We start from the raw sequence: 12,314 nt of genomic DNA on the forward strand, positions 1-12,314 counted from the left end.
GGGAGTGGGCAGGACCCAGCCATTCTCCCTGTTTCACACTCCATTCCTAGCACAAAGTTCACAAGCCACAAAATAGACACATACAAGACATGAAGGAGCCAAGATTGAACTGGCTTATGATAGTAGCGTCCTCTTGTGTGACACTTTGAAAATGAAGGGGAAAATGAGGACAGTCCCCTCCAACAGTTTTGGGAAAGGAAGCCCCACGGGTTAGAGAATATGTGATTTAGAGCTAGAAGGAGCCCTGGCTGGGAGCTTAGTCCAGGGCCCTGTTTTTACAGAGGGAGAAGCCAAGACATATCTCCATTTTCACCACCAACAAAAACCACCAATTATGTGACTTGCCCAAAGTTAAACATGTAGCCAAGCCTGGATCCTCAGATCAGCTACATTGTACCACACTGTTTTCTGTTGGGCATGGCAGAGAGAGATGTATCAAACTTAATTGGACATGAGTCACAGCTATGACTCCAAGGGACTCCTGAAGTCTAAAAGAATACTAAGGGTCTTGGAATGCAGCCTACCCCCCAAAGAACAAATTCAGGATTGTCCATCCTTATACAAACAACAGGATTCTCCCATGCTAAGAGCAGCCCAGCCCCGCCACCTCCAAGGCCCTCACGGTGTGTGAGAATGTGCCCAGTTCTCACAGACAGGGTCACTGTCTGGCTTTTCTGGGGCAGCCTGAGGCAGTAAGCACCCTGCCAGGCTGCTGGGCACTGGGGGTCCTGGTTCAGTGGGACAGAGTAGGAGAACAATCTCAGAGAGGAGTGTGAACAGGGGCTGATGCTGGGATAAGAATGAAGATGGTCAGGGCACTGGGGACCCAGCTCTAGCCTGGCTTGGTTTTTATCAATGGTGAGATGTTTGCACTGGTCTTAGAGGAGATGGGTGGGTCCAGAGGGATCCAGGGGGAGAGGGCAATCAGGACTCCATGTATGGGTGGGGATGTGGGGGGCGGGGGAGTCAACTCCTCTGACTTTTCCCCTCAGAGAATCCCTGGCGCTGTGACTGCGCTCTGCACTGGCTTGGGGCCTGGATCAAGGAAGGAGGGCAGAGGCTCCTGAGTTCGCTGGACAAGAAGATTGTGTGTTCCGAGCCCCCACGTCTGGCCCACCAGAGCCTCCTGGACATCTCGGGCAACAGCCTCATCTGCATCCCCCCTACTGTGCACGTGGAGCCAGTGGAGGCCACTGCCCGGCTTGGGGACGACCTGCGGGTCTCCTGCCAGGCCTCGGGCTACCCCCAGCCTCTGGTCACTTGGAGGAAGGTGGCCCAGTCCCGGCTGGGGCTGCCCAGAGCCAGCGTGCGCTTGGTGGGCGGGCCCCGTGGGGGGAACGAGGGAAGCTTAGGGGAGCACCTGGCCTCCGACACAGGCAGCGGGATGCTCTCCCTCACCAACATCACTATGGCCCACGCTGGAAAATATGAGTGCGAAGCCAGCAACCCGGGGGGCAGCACTCGGGTGCCCTTCCAACTGCTGGTGAACCTGTCCCAGCAGCAGCCGCCTCGGCCCCCGCCCCCCGCCTCGGGAGCCGTCAGCCGGGAACCCCTTTACGAGGCCGGCAGCATGGACTTCCGCGCGCTGGGCGCGGCCACGCAGACGGCCATAGCCGCGGGCATCTCCCTGCTGGCCCTCACGGCCCTGCTGCTGACCGTCATGATCTGCAGGAAGCACCGAAAGCGGAAAAAAGCCAAACAAGAGGAGAGCGTCCTCTACGTCAATGACTACTCGGACGGGCCCACGACCTTTGCCCAGCTGGAAGAGTACCGGGACGAGCGGGGCCATGAGATGTTTGTCATCAACCGAAACAAGCCCCTCTTCCCCACCTATGAGGAAAGCGGGGAAGGAGCGCCCCCCGGCCGCCCAGGCCTGGTCCCCAGCTCCGAGACCCTCCAAGACCAGGGCCTCTTGTTCCAGCCACAGATTGCCTATGAAATCCACTGCTGAGGACCTGGGCCGGACCAGGGGGTGGGGAGGATGGGGAGGAGACCGGACAAGGAGGGCCAGGGGAGCATGCAGAGACCCTAGAGGGAGACTCTGCCGAGAACAGACGGGTCGGGCAGAGATTGACCGGAAGTCCGAGTGGGCACAAACCAGGAAGGGGCCTCAGTGATCGCGGGAACCCTGGGCTGGGCAGGCACATGAGAAGAGCTGTTGCCCCTGGACTCCTTAGATCCAGGGTAACTGGGTGTAGTTGGAGAGGGGAGCCGGGAGCCGCGGGAGGGAGCAGCAGCGGACTGCGGTTTATGATAAACTTCCCACCCCACTCTCGCCCCCCCACCAAGCTTCAGCCATGCACAGTAGGGCAGTGCTAGAGGTTTTCAGTAGAATTCTAGGTTAAGGACAGGCGCGGTCCCTCCGAGGGGAAGCAGCCCCCAAGTTCCTCACAAGACCAGAAGGCGCTCTAAAGTCTCCCCCATCTCTAAAGGAGTGAGGGAGTGGGCAGAAGGGAAAAAGTTATCTAGCACCTACTTTGCTAAGCACTTTACAATATTTTAGAATCCTGTGAGGTAGGATTGTGGTTATTCCCAGTTTATAAAGGAACTAAAGCAGAGGCGAAATGCAAGTCCAGATCTGAGACTGAATTAGAACTCGGGTCTTCCTGACTGCAAGTCCCGTGCTCTATTCACAGCACCCCTAGTGGCCTCAGCTTTGAGCTGGAGTTAACGAAGGATGCGCCTAAAACGCCCAAATGGGCGGGAATCGCATCACCGCTTTACTACCCTCTCAGCCTTAGAGATTCCCTAGTCTCCGGCTTTACGTCACTTCCGTCAGAAGAGGGCGGGAAGGTGGCACTCTAGGCTGCGAACTCGTCTGCTCCGAAGTGAGAGCCGACAGAGTGCGCGCGCCGACTCCTGAAGAGGTCCAACCTGGCTCCTTCCTCCCTCTTCTGGCGGTTTCTGAGACGCGCTAGGCTGGCGCCGCGACAGAAAAAAGGCATCGCCCGTGCCCGGAACTACCAGGTAGGGGGTAGCTGGGATGGAGGGCCGGCCGGCCGGAGGGAGGGGCCGGCTGCGGTGTTCCCATGGTGAGGCGGGTCTTGGGCTGAGGGGTGGGATCCACATCCTCAGAGGTAGGCTGTGCTGGAGGTGGAGCGACGAGCCCAGGCCTCGGGAGGGGGAAGGGCGGTGTCAGGGCGGATCTCGGGGCGGGGCCTCAGCGGGCCACGGGCCGTTGGACTGGGCTCTCGGCACTCCCTCACTCCCGCCATGCCCCATCTCAGGACCCCGCCGAGCCGCGGGAAGCTTCGGCTGGAGCGATGCCCCAGAAACGGCGGCGGCGAGGCTGCGTTCGGGGAGTCCCCGGCCGGGAGGAAGGCCGGGCCAGCAGGCGTAGCGTCTTCCCGTTCGGCCTCCTGCCGGTGGACTGCCAGCTGCACATCTTCTCCTTCCTGACGGAGGCGGAGAAGTGCACGGCGGCTGAGGTGTGCCTCGCCTGGAGCCAGCTGATGCGCACGCCCCGCCTGTGGCGCACGGCCGACTTCATGCGGCTGGGCGCCTTCCAATCGGGCCTCGAGGTGGTTTTGGTGTCGGCGCGAGAGTTTGAGCGCTGGAAGGACTGGGTGCACCAGTATGCCTACCACCTCATGGCCCGCGGAGCCAGCCTGCTGCGACTCCGAGCCAGCTTCGATCTGGCTGACCAGGGGGCCCGCTGGGCCGACTTCCTCTCTGGCTTCCTGGAGGGTGTCCACTGCGGGGATCTGCGGGACCTGGAGCTCAACTGGACCCTGACGCACCTGGAGCCGCCTGACTTCTACCCCCCGGGCACGTGCAGCATGACCCAGGTGAGCCTCACCAAGCTGGATCAGATCCACAACTTCCAGATGCTGCTGGAGAGGCTGCTGATCCGGGCACCTCGCCTTAGCCGGGCCAAGCTCCCTTTTGATTGGTCGGCCCGATCAGTGGCGCTGCTGACGCGCTTCCAGCAGCTCCATACCCTGGAGCTCAAATACTTCTGGAGCTTTAAGGGGGTGTGTCCAGACACCATGCAGGAACTGACCAAGGCCCTGCCCAATCTCAAGACCCTGGTCCTGCACGTACTCGTGCCAGTCAAGGACCTGGGTGTATCCTATGCGCTCGAGTCCCGATCCCTGGAAACTCTAGATGTGTCCCAGAGCCGGGGCCTAGTCTTCCGCCACCTTGACCTGCCAGCCCTTAAAGCCCTTCGTGTGAAGAAGACAGTCCGGGGCATCATCCTCAACTGCCGTACTCGCCTGGCCCTGCAGAGCCGCTGGGCTTGCCTCTACACTCTCTTGTGCCGGGGGACTCCCAATCTGAGAATCTTCAATAACCAGATCCTGCTGCCTCACTGGCGGGAGCAGGCCTATAAGGAACTACATGCCTTATTACTCCAGGCCTGCTACTGTACCCGCCACTCAGATACCTGGCTCCTATGAGGGAGTCTGGGAGGTACCCCCTTCCTCTATGTCCTTAGCTCTCAGGGTATGGGCCCACCAAACAGTAGAGAAATCAGTTGTTACCCCCATCCCTCAAAAAGCACCAAGTTGGAGTGGGAAGAGGGGAAGCGGGATCAGGGCTGAGGAAATGCCGAACAGGGGGAGGTTGGTTGGGTTCTTGGGGACTATTTGTAATGGAGGACACCTTTACATTGGTATTGCCTTTATTTTTCTTCGTGTTGTGGTCTGTGATTGTCTGTGATAGGTGATGGGGTGGACTGATGGGGTCATGACCAAAAAGTTCAGGTTTTGCACAATGACTCATGGGTCCTAGAATGACAAATACCCCCTCTTCCCCCAGGAAAAGGGACCTCCTCCCCTTGAAAGTTGAACTTCAGGGCCTAGAAAAACAATTCTGTCATGTCCATGTCATCATGGACAGGGGTGTAGAAAAATATAACCCTTGAAACACAACCCATCTAGGAGCACATACTGAGTAGGTAGCCCATTCTGGTTCTGCCAAAACTCAGAGCAAGAGGCACTTTTTTACTTGCCACCTTAGGATAATCTTACACCAATAGCAAAGCAGAGGAAATACTGCCTCTTGATCTCCCTGCACTCCTCTCCTCTCTACACACACACACACACACACACACACACATACACACATTCACACATACACTCTCTACAGGCTGAAATAGTCAAAACTGTTGTGGCCATAGATGTCCATGGTCCATAGCACATCACGGCGCTGTATGGTGTCTATCAACTGCTGCAGCTCAGCCTGCACACTGGCAAGCTTCTCTTCATCCACAGTACCCTCTAAGAGACTGGCTGAAGACGGTGGCCAGGGCAGGTCCTTATAGCAATCCACAGGGACTGGGTGTACCACCAGCTGAAGCTCAGGCAAGGCCTGTAAGTGTTGGAGCAAGGTTTTCAGTCCAGCACTAGAAATAGGGTTACCATAGAGACCAATGTAGCGGAGGTGGGTACAGGAACATAGAGTGGGCAAGGTACTAACAAGATGGACATCCATAAGCTGGCACTCTGTAACATCCAGACACAGCAGGGAAGCTGAGGCTTCCCTCAGTAGTTTCTGAAAGGGGCCCAGGAGGTCACCAGACAGTTTGTTGCCACTGAGATCCAGCTTCTTGAGATGGGTGGCATGGGGGCTCTGGGCCAAGTAACTCAAGTCCCCAGAAAGAAGGGCACAGAAGGGAAGTTCCAGGCTTTCCAGAGGGCCCTGTAGGCCGCTGCAGAGAAATATATAGGCACTGGTCATTTTAATAAAGAGTTCTTCAACAAGAAGCCAAGATACACAGGCCCCCATGGCTGCGCCAGGTTAAAATTCTTTTATACTCTTACCCTGACCATGACCTCTAAGACCCTCTACTTTGCCAGCTCCCTGGCCAGGCACTGGTCCTAGGAAAATATAGCTTTAGGAGGGAAAAGGCATGCCATTCTAGCATTCCTCATAATGATTTTAACTCTTCCTGCTGTGCTGACCACCCAGCCCTTAGGCCATTTTGTCCATACCCAATTTTCCTTCCCAAGCTGTACATCCAGGGGATTTATTTCCCTTACTGTCTTAATCATTTTCCTCTCTTCCCCAAACACCAAAACTTCTATTTGGGGTACTCCAAGCCCTTACGGGAAATGTCAAGTAAATCATAAACAATACAGTAAACATCAAATTGCAACTCTACTCATGGGCCTCTTATGTGCCTCTCCCTCTCCCATAGTTGATTAAAAAAAACCTATTGTTTGGGGGAATCTAGGTCCACTCACCTAAGGAGCTGATGAAGGCGGCCTGAGAGTCGAGAGGAACCCATGTTGAGTTCCTTGAGGCATTTCAATTGTCCAACTGCAGAAACAAAGTGTTGGAAGCTGCCCTCGGCTTCAGTGGTGAGCCGCCGCACATCCACATTACTGTATTGTAACTTCAGGCTCAACAAGTGGGTGAACTTGGCCATGTGGGGCACGACCATACACAGGCCTGAAAGTCCCAAGTTGTTGAACCGTAGGTCTATCTGGCGCAGGCACACCGGATCCAGCAACTCCAAAAGAGCTACAGTACTAGGACCTGACAGCTCCTCAGCCCAAAGGTCCCTGCAGCGAAGGCGAAGGGGGCCACAAGTGCTGGTCAGGAGAGCCTCCTTCAGGACACTGTAAGAAGTTCGGTTCACTAGCAGGTCAGTGTGCACTTCCACAGGACTAGCAACAGGTACTTGAGGCTCCAGTTTGCGGCGTTTGGCTAAACGTTGAGCTGCCCTGGCCTGAGTCTGGGCACTGAGACAAGTCCTTGCAACCGCCACTGAGCGAGCCCACATGCTCATGGTCGTAGGGTCCTGTCCACAGCTGGCATCCAGAAAACCAGTCATGTCCAACACTCGAAGATGGGGCTTCCTGCAAGGAGAGAAAGGCTGAGACCATGACCTAGACAGAAAATTGGGCTGGTAGATGTCCCAGAGGAAGATCAGGACTTTGAGGCTGCAGGCCTACCTAACTAGCCCTTTTCCTCAAATAGCTAACTAGCTCAAGGTCCTGCTCCCAGTACTTAAAACTTTCCCACTACTGTCTAGGCGTGTAGATCCCTGGTCAGTCACATCTTGCCTGCCTTTTTTGTTGCTTTCAGGATTCTAGATCTAACCCCTTCCTTTCCTTAAAGTTTTCTCCATCCTTCATTTGATAGCCAGATCCCTGAAAAGGGAGAAGGAGGTATGTGAAAACCTTTAGAAGTAAAGACAAACTAACCAAATAAAGGAGGTAGCCACACCTCAGTAATCCTCAAGACAGCATGAATACCAATAAACCTCTTGTCAGTGATCTCCAGTTATATAATTCCTCAGGTTTAATTAGTTGCCAGGTCCTAACCATGTCTATCTCCACAAAATCTTGATCACTTCCTCCATAACCACTACTACCCAAGCTTCCATGTACTCTTACAACCTAACTGGACCTTGCTTCTAGGCTGTCATCTAAAAATTAATCCTTCACGTTATTATGTAAGTTATGGTTGGACTGATATGTCTTTGGTGAAGTGAATTGATTCATAGACTTTTGAGCCCAGACATCAAGGATTTAGAGATAGGTGATACAAAGAATAAATCACAAAACTTGGAATCAGGAAGACCTGAATTTTGAGAAGCTTCTGACACTTAAGGTGGGTGACCCTGTTTGAGTCAACTTCTATCTGCCTGAGTTTCTCATCTGTAAAAATGGGGATAAACACCTACTTTACAGAATAAGATCCAAGGAGTTAACATGTAAAGTGCTTTTCAAACCTCAAAGCTCCATATAAATGCCAACTATTATATAGTGGAAGAAAAGATCTCCCTACTTTCCTCTCCAATTAGAAGACCTCCACAAGTAAATAAAAAGATCAGAACTTCTTAAAACTTATCCCACTCACAGCCCCAGAAGTTTTTATGTGACCCCAGGTAGAAAGATATATAAAACAGGTATCAAATAAAGCATTTACTGATAAATCTTAATTTCACAACTCCCATATTCAGTTATGAGACCCCATATGGGGGTCACCAACCAAAGTTTAAGAAGCTGGACAATAAGATGCCCTTGAGGAAGACTTAGGGTTCTGCCCTGGTTCAGTCCCTAATTTGGCAGTTCCAAGTCAGGCTCCCTTTCCCTTTCCTCCTTTCATCCCCATGAGAAAGGAATGTTGGTGAGACCCTTACCTGCTGCTAGATTCCCTGCTGGGAAAGCACGGATAGAAGGGTAAGTGTATGCCTCAGGAACGACAAGCCTTTAGATAATTTGCGCAGATACCTCAGTTACCCCATGTATGGCAGCTTATTAGAGGCTTGAAGCTTTCAAACCAAAGGCCAAAGTGAGCACCCCTTTGGGCAGCCACTGGCAAAACTACCCCCTGACCCTTCAGAGTCTGAACCGGAAGGCTCCAGGGGCTAGCACGTGACGTCAGTAACACGTAATTCCTGTTTTGCCCCTCTAGGTGGTTCTTTCAAGGATTATTTATTAAATCTATTCTGTGAGAGAGCAGCTGGGTGGCACAACGAATCGGAAGAACCCGAGTTCCAATGTGTGACCCTGGGCAAGACACAACCCCAACTGCCCGTGGGTGTGTTCCGGACAGCGCCCCCTGACCTGCTTTTTCCGGACCCTGGAAAGCAGGCTTCCCGGCGTGAGTATCTCTACCACAGAGGAACTTACAGGGCGCTTCGCGCAGCGCCTGGCAGGGAAGAACGTCTCCTTTCCCCACGCCGGGGAGCTGCCCCAGCCTGGCTTACCTGCGCGGCGCCGCGAGCAGCGCCAAGATCACGGCTTGGACGCTCTCCTTGCGGGGCTTCTCAGGCCAGCCCATCTGCTGGGGCTGCGGGAGCAGCTGCCGGAAGCTGAGGCACGGGAAGGGCCACGTCTGCACCAGCGCTTGCAGCACCAGCGTTCGGCCGTTCATGAAGGCGGCCCGGAATAGGGCCGGGTACAGTTCCCGAGGCAGGGAGGCCAGAGCCCGGCACGCCAGCGTCTCGTACCGGGTCACCTGCACAGCGCACAGGGCCAGCAGCGACTTCATTTTTGCGGATACAACCCGCCACTTCCGCGCAGGCGCAGCTCTGCGGAAGGGATTCCGTCTACGCAGGCGCGCCTCCCACACCACGCCCAACCCCCCGCCCCCCTTCCTATCAGCGCAGGCGTGAACGAAAAGGGGCTATGCGCAGGCTTAGGTCCGGAGGCCAAAGCTGGGGAAAGGCGGCCGGGTAGCTGACAAGGGAGGCCCGCCCCAGCCCCTTATTGGGGCCGCCCCTCAAACCCTGCCTCTCGACCCCGCTCTCATCCTCTTAGTGGAAGTAATCAACAGCCAACGGCCAAAAACACGACCCGGGAATCTAGGCGGGCGACGAGCGCACTGGATGATGGCGTTTTGACATTCCATTGGGTGGAGACAAGTCGGGGTTGAGAGCTGCCTGACGATTGGCTGTCAGGTGCCCCTTTGTTGCGCCGCCCTTCGTGGTTGGCCAAGGAGCTGTCCCTCAAAGTTCCTTGTTTCCCTGTTGCGTTTCCTGGCTGCAAGCCGCCTGCCCTGGTTCCTGTGCGGTCTTGCGCCTGTCCGAGGCTACCGTCCCTTGTCTTGGGCGCGTGTGACGGACATGCAGTGCCCCAGAGAGAGACCCTTCCTTCTGTCTAGCAAAGCCAGCCCAAGTATCGCATTTAGGCCACTTTCGGCCCCTGCTTTTCCTCACTTTATTGACCTTCCCTCTCCCGGATCACTGGCTCCTTCCCTACAGCCAGGACATGATCCTCCTTTTAGAAACTCCGTTATTTTTCTCCGCCGTTCCCTCAAGCTGGCGAAGTTCAGCTCTGGGGGCTCCCTTTGGTCAGGAGCCAAAATATGATGAGGCCTAGATGGTGGTCAGGGAACCTAATGGGATTAGGGCCCCCGGGGGTCAGGGAGGTAAAGGGCGAGGTCTGGTGGCAGGTTCGGGGAACCCAATGGAGGGGTTTGGCTCCCCTGCACCCGCTTGGGATCAGGCGCGTGGGGAGGGGGTTTAGGGGACGCCCCTCTGGCGGGGCAGATTTACAAACCGAAAACCTAGACTGATAAAAGAGGTTTATTATTGGCATTGGGAAGCTATGCAAGAATAGAGAGGCTGAATTCCTTAGTGGAGCAATCCCGGCTCGTTAGGGAAACAGGTGAGGATAAAAAGCGGGAGCTCTGGAAGAGTGTTCCAGCGGACAGTTTGCTGTGCCAGGGAGAAAGAGAGTTTCACTGGCATTTTAGCTCCTCTGCAGAGGGTTTAAGGTTGGCTCTTTTTATAAGCCTTGGCTACAAGCTGGCGGGTGCTCTGGATGGGGCTGGTACAGCTTGAGCTGAATTGAATAGAAGATCTTCAGCTGATCAGGGTTGGAATTTATCTCAGGACTCAACCAGCCTCACCTGAATAAACCACTTTCTCTGATTCTCTGGGGTGGTCTCTCACTGAGGCAGGGTTGGAGGAGAATGTCTCCTTCAAGGAGCTTCAAGTGCTTTACCTCATGGCTCATTCCCAAAGTCAGAGAGAGAGTTTTGGAGCCCCCCCCCCCCCCCTCAAAGCTAAATCAATCCTTTCTCAGTCAAATTTATAGAAAGGAAACCTCTGTTTCTTTTCCTGATTTTCACCCTATCACTTTTCTTTCATTCCATCAGTTATCTATAGATTCAAATACAGAAAGTGTGAGTTATAGAGGCTAAGCTAGATATCTCAATACAAGGAACTAAATTTGAGCAAATTAAGTTAGAACTATCACTAACACTTGGTGGGATGAAATGACTAGAAAATTTCTAGAAAGCTGCTTCTTAAGGAATAGAATAAAATTTAAAAGGGCAATCAATATCATATCAATAGTGGCACCAGTCCAAGTTGTCTTGTGAGCTGACTCTGGTAAACCTACAAGATGATGATACCATTTGAATGGTCTCAATTCCTGGTGTTCAAGAGGTTAGTAACAACAAGAGAGTTGTTAAGAATCTCTTTTAAATCGGCTGCAGGTTTTAGGAGTGAAAGAATTCACTCATTCCCAAATTATTAGTTGTAAAATGAAAGTTTATTGTTGGATAGAAATCAGTTTACCAAAAGACTGACTTCTGTAGTGACAGATCTATTGGAAAATGGAGTTTTGCACTGAGAATGCTTTCTCCGCAATCTGGAATTATGCCCAAAAAGTTATCAAACTGTGCATACCCTCTGATCCAGCAGTGCTACTACTGGGCTTATACCCCAAAGAGATCTTAAAGAAAGGAAAGGGACCTGCATGTGCCAAAATGTTTGTGGCAGCCCTGTTTGTAGCGGCTAGAAACTGGAAAATGAATAGATGCCCATCAGTTGGAGAATGGTTGGGTAAATTGTGGTATATGAATATTATGGAATATTACTGTTCTGTAAGAAATGACCAGCAGGATGAATACAGAGAGGCTTGGAGAGACTTACATGAACTGATGCTAAGTGAAATGAGCAGAACCAGGAGATCATTTACACTTCAACGATACTATATGAGGATGTATTCTGATGGAAGTGGATTTCTTCGACAAAGACAAGATCTAACTCAGTTTCAATTGATCAAGGATGGACAGAAGCAGCTACACCCAAAGAAAGAATACTGGGAAATGAGTGTAAACTGTTTGCATTTTGGTTTTGCTTCCCAGGTTATTTTTACTTTCTGAATCCAATTCTCCCTGTGCAACAAGAGAACTGTTCGGTTCTGCGCATGTATATTGTATCTAGGATATACTGTGACATAGTTAACATGTATAGGACTGCTTGCCATCTGGGGGAGGGGGTGAAGGGAGGGAGGGGAAAAATTGGAACAGAAGTCAGTGCAAGGGATAATGTTGTAAAAAATTTACCCTGGAATGGGTTCTGTCAATAAAAAAGTTATTTAAAAGAAAAAAAAAAAAAGAATGCTTTCTCAGTAGACAGAAGGCCCTGGCAGCTGAGTGAGCTACCTAGGTCCATCTGCAAAGACCTTAGTTGAAGGAAGCTGTTATATTGGGTATCTTGGTGGGAGTAATAAGGGTCAGACTAGGTGGGTGCCCGGATTCCTGGGCTTAGACTCATCAATCTTCAGTCCGGATCTCCTATTGGAATTAACAACACCTCAAAGGGGTGCTTTTTGATCAGGATTTCTAATTGAATCAAAGGTTCTGGCATCCCGGAACTTGTCTAGGGAGTTCTAGGAACTCAGGAAGAATCTGAAAGGGATCACAGATCAAAAGGAAATAGTTTCTTAAAGGGACCACAATCTACTTCAATAATAGCATATAGTTGTGTGTTTAAATTGGGCCTCAGGAGCTACCTCAGTTATTCTCTGCCTCATGCTTGATTATAACCTCCAAAAAGCTTACAGTATCCTCTCTGACCACCAGAGGGTACTCATCGTGAAAACACAGGCTCATCACCTAAC

At 52.5% G+C, this 12,314-nt stretch overlaps 3 protein-coding genes across 3 annotated transcripts in view; 2 read left to right on the forward strand and 1 right to left on the reverse strand.

Annotated features, from left to right (window-relative positions):
• LRRC24 (leucine rich repeat containing 24) overlaps positions 1–8,618 on the forward strand; it is a 31,992-nt gene extending 23,374 nt beyond the window's left edge. The window contains exons 5-6 of the mRNA XM_031947352.1: positions 993–2,967; positions 8,371–8,618. Coding sequence (XP_031803212.1) covers positions 993–1,951 — 959 coding nt within the window. The 3' untranslated portion in view covers positions 1,952–2,967; positions 8,371–8,618. The remainder of the gene's footprint in view (positions 1–992; positions 2,968–8,370) is intronic.
• On the forward strand, positions 3,054–4,841 carry LOC100930492 (the record flags this gene model as incomplete). Its single annotated transcript, XM_023496671.2, has 1 exon — positions 3,054–4,841. A coding segment is annotated over one exon (1,347 nt), but the record flags the coding sequence as incomplete, so codon positions are not given.
• Positions 4,607–9,292, reverse strand: LOC100926976 (leucine-rich repeat-containing protein 14). The gene is made up of 3 exons (XM_003760546.4): positions 8,666–9,292; positions 6,189–6,806; positions 4,607–5,653 (listed from the first exon to the last, which is right to left on the reverse strand). Exons 1-3 carry the CDS (start codon positions 8,947–8,949, stop codon positions 5,086–5,088), a joined length of 1,470 nt encoding a protein of 489 aa, XP_003760594.1. The 5' UTR covers positions 8,950–9,292; the 3' UTR covers positions 4,607–5,085.
• Between the last annotated feature and the right edge of the window lie 3,022 nt (positions 9,293–12,314).

Source organism: Sarcophilus harrisii, chromosome 1 (genome assembly GCF_902635505.1).
Source record: "Sarcophilus harrisii chromosome 1, mSarHar1.11, whole genome shotgun sequence".
Classification (NCBI taxonomy): Eukaryota; Metazoa; Chordata; class Mammalia; order Dasyuromorphia; family Dasyuridae; genus Sarcophilus; species Sarcophilus harrisii.

Excerpts from the sequence above, each read along its gene's own strand:
- LOC100926976 (XM_003760546.4), bottom strand. The coding sequence starts at position 8,949 with ATGAAGTCGCTGCTGGCCCTGTGCGCTGTGCAGGTGACCCGGTACGAG. Across the intron at positions 6,807-8,665 it reads CTGCTCGCGGCGCCGCGCAG|GAAGCCCCATCTTCGAGTGT; the intron begins GTAAGCCAGGCT and ends CTCTCCTTGCAG. Across the intron at positions 5,654-6,188 it reads CGCCTTCATCAGCTCCTTAG|CGGCCTACAGGGCCCTCTGG; the intron begins GTGAGTGGACCT and ends ATTTCTCTGCAG.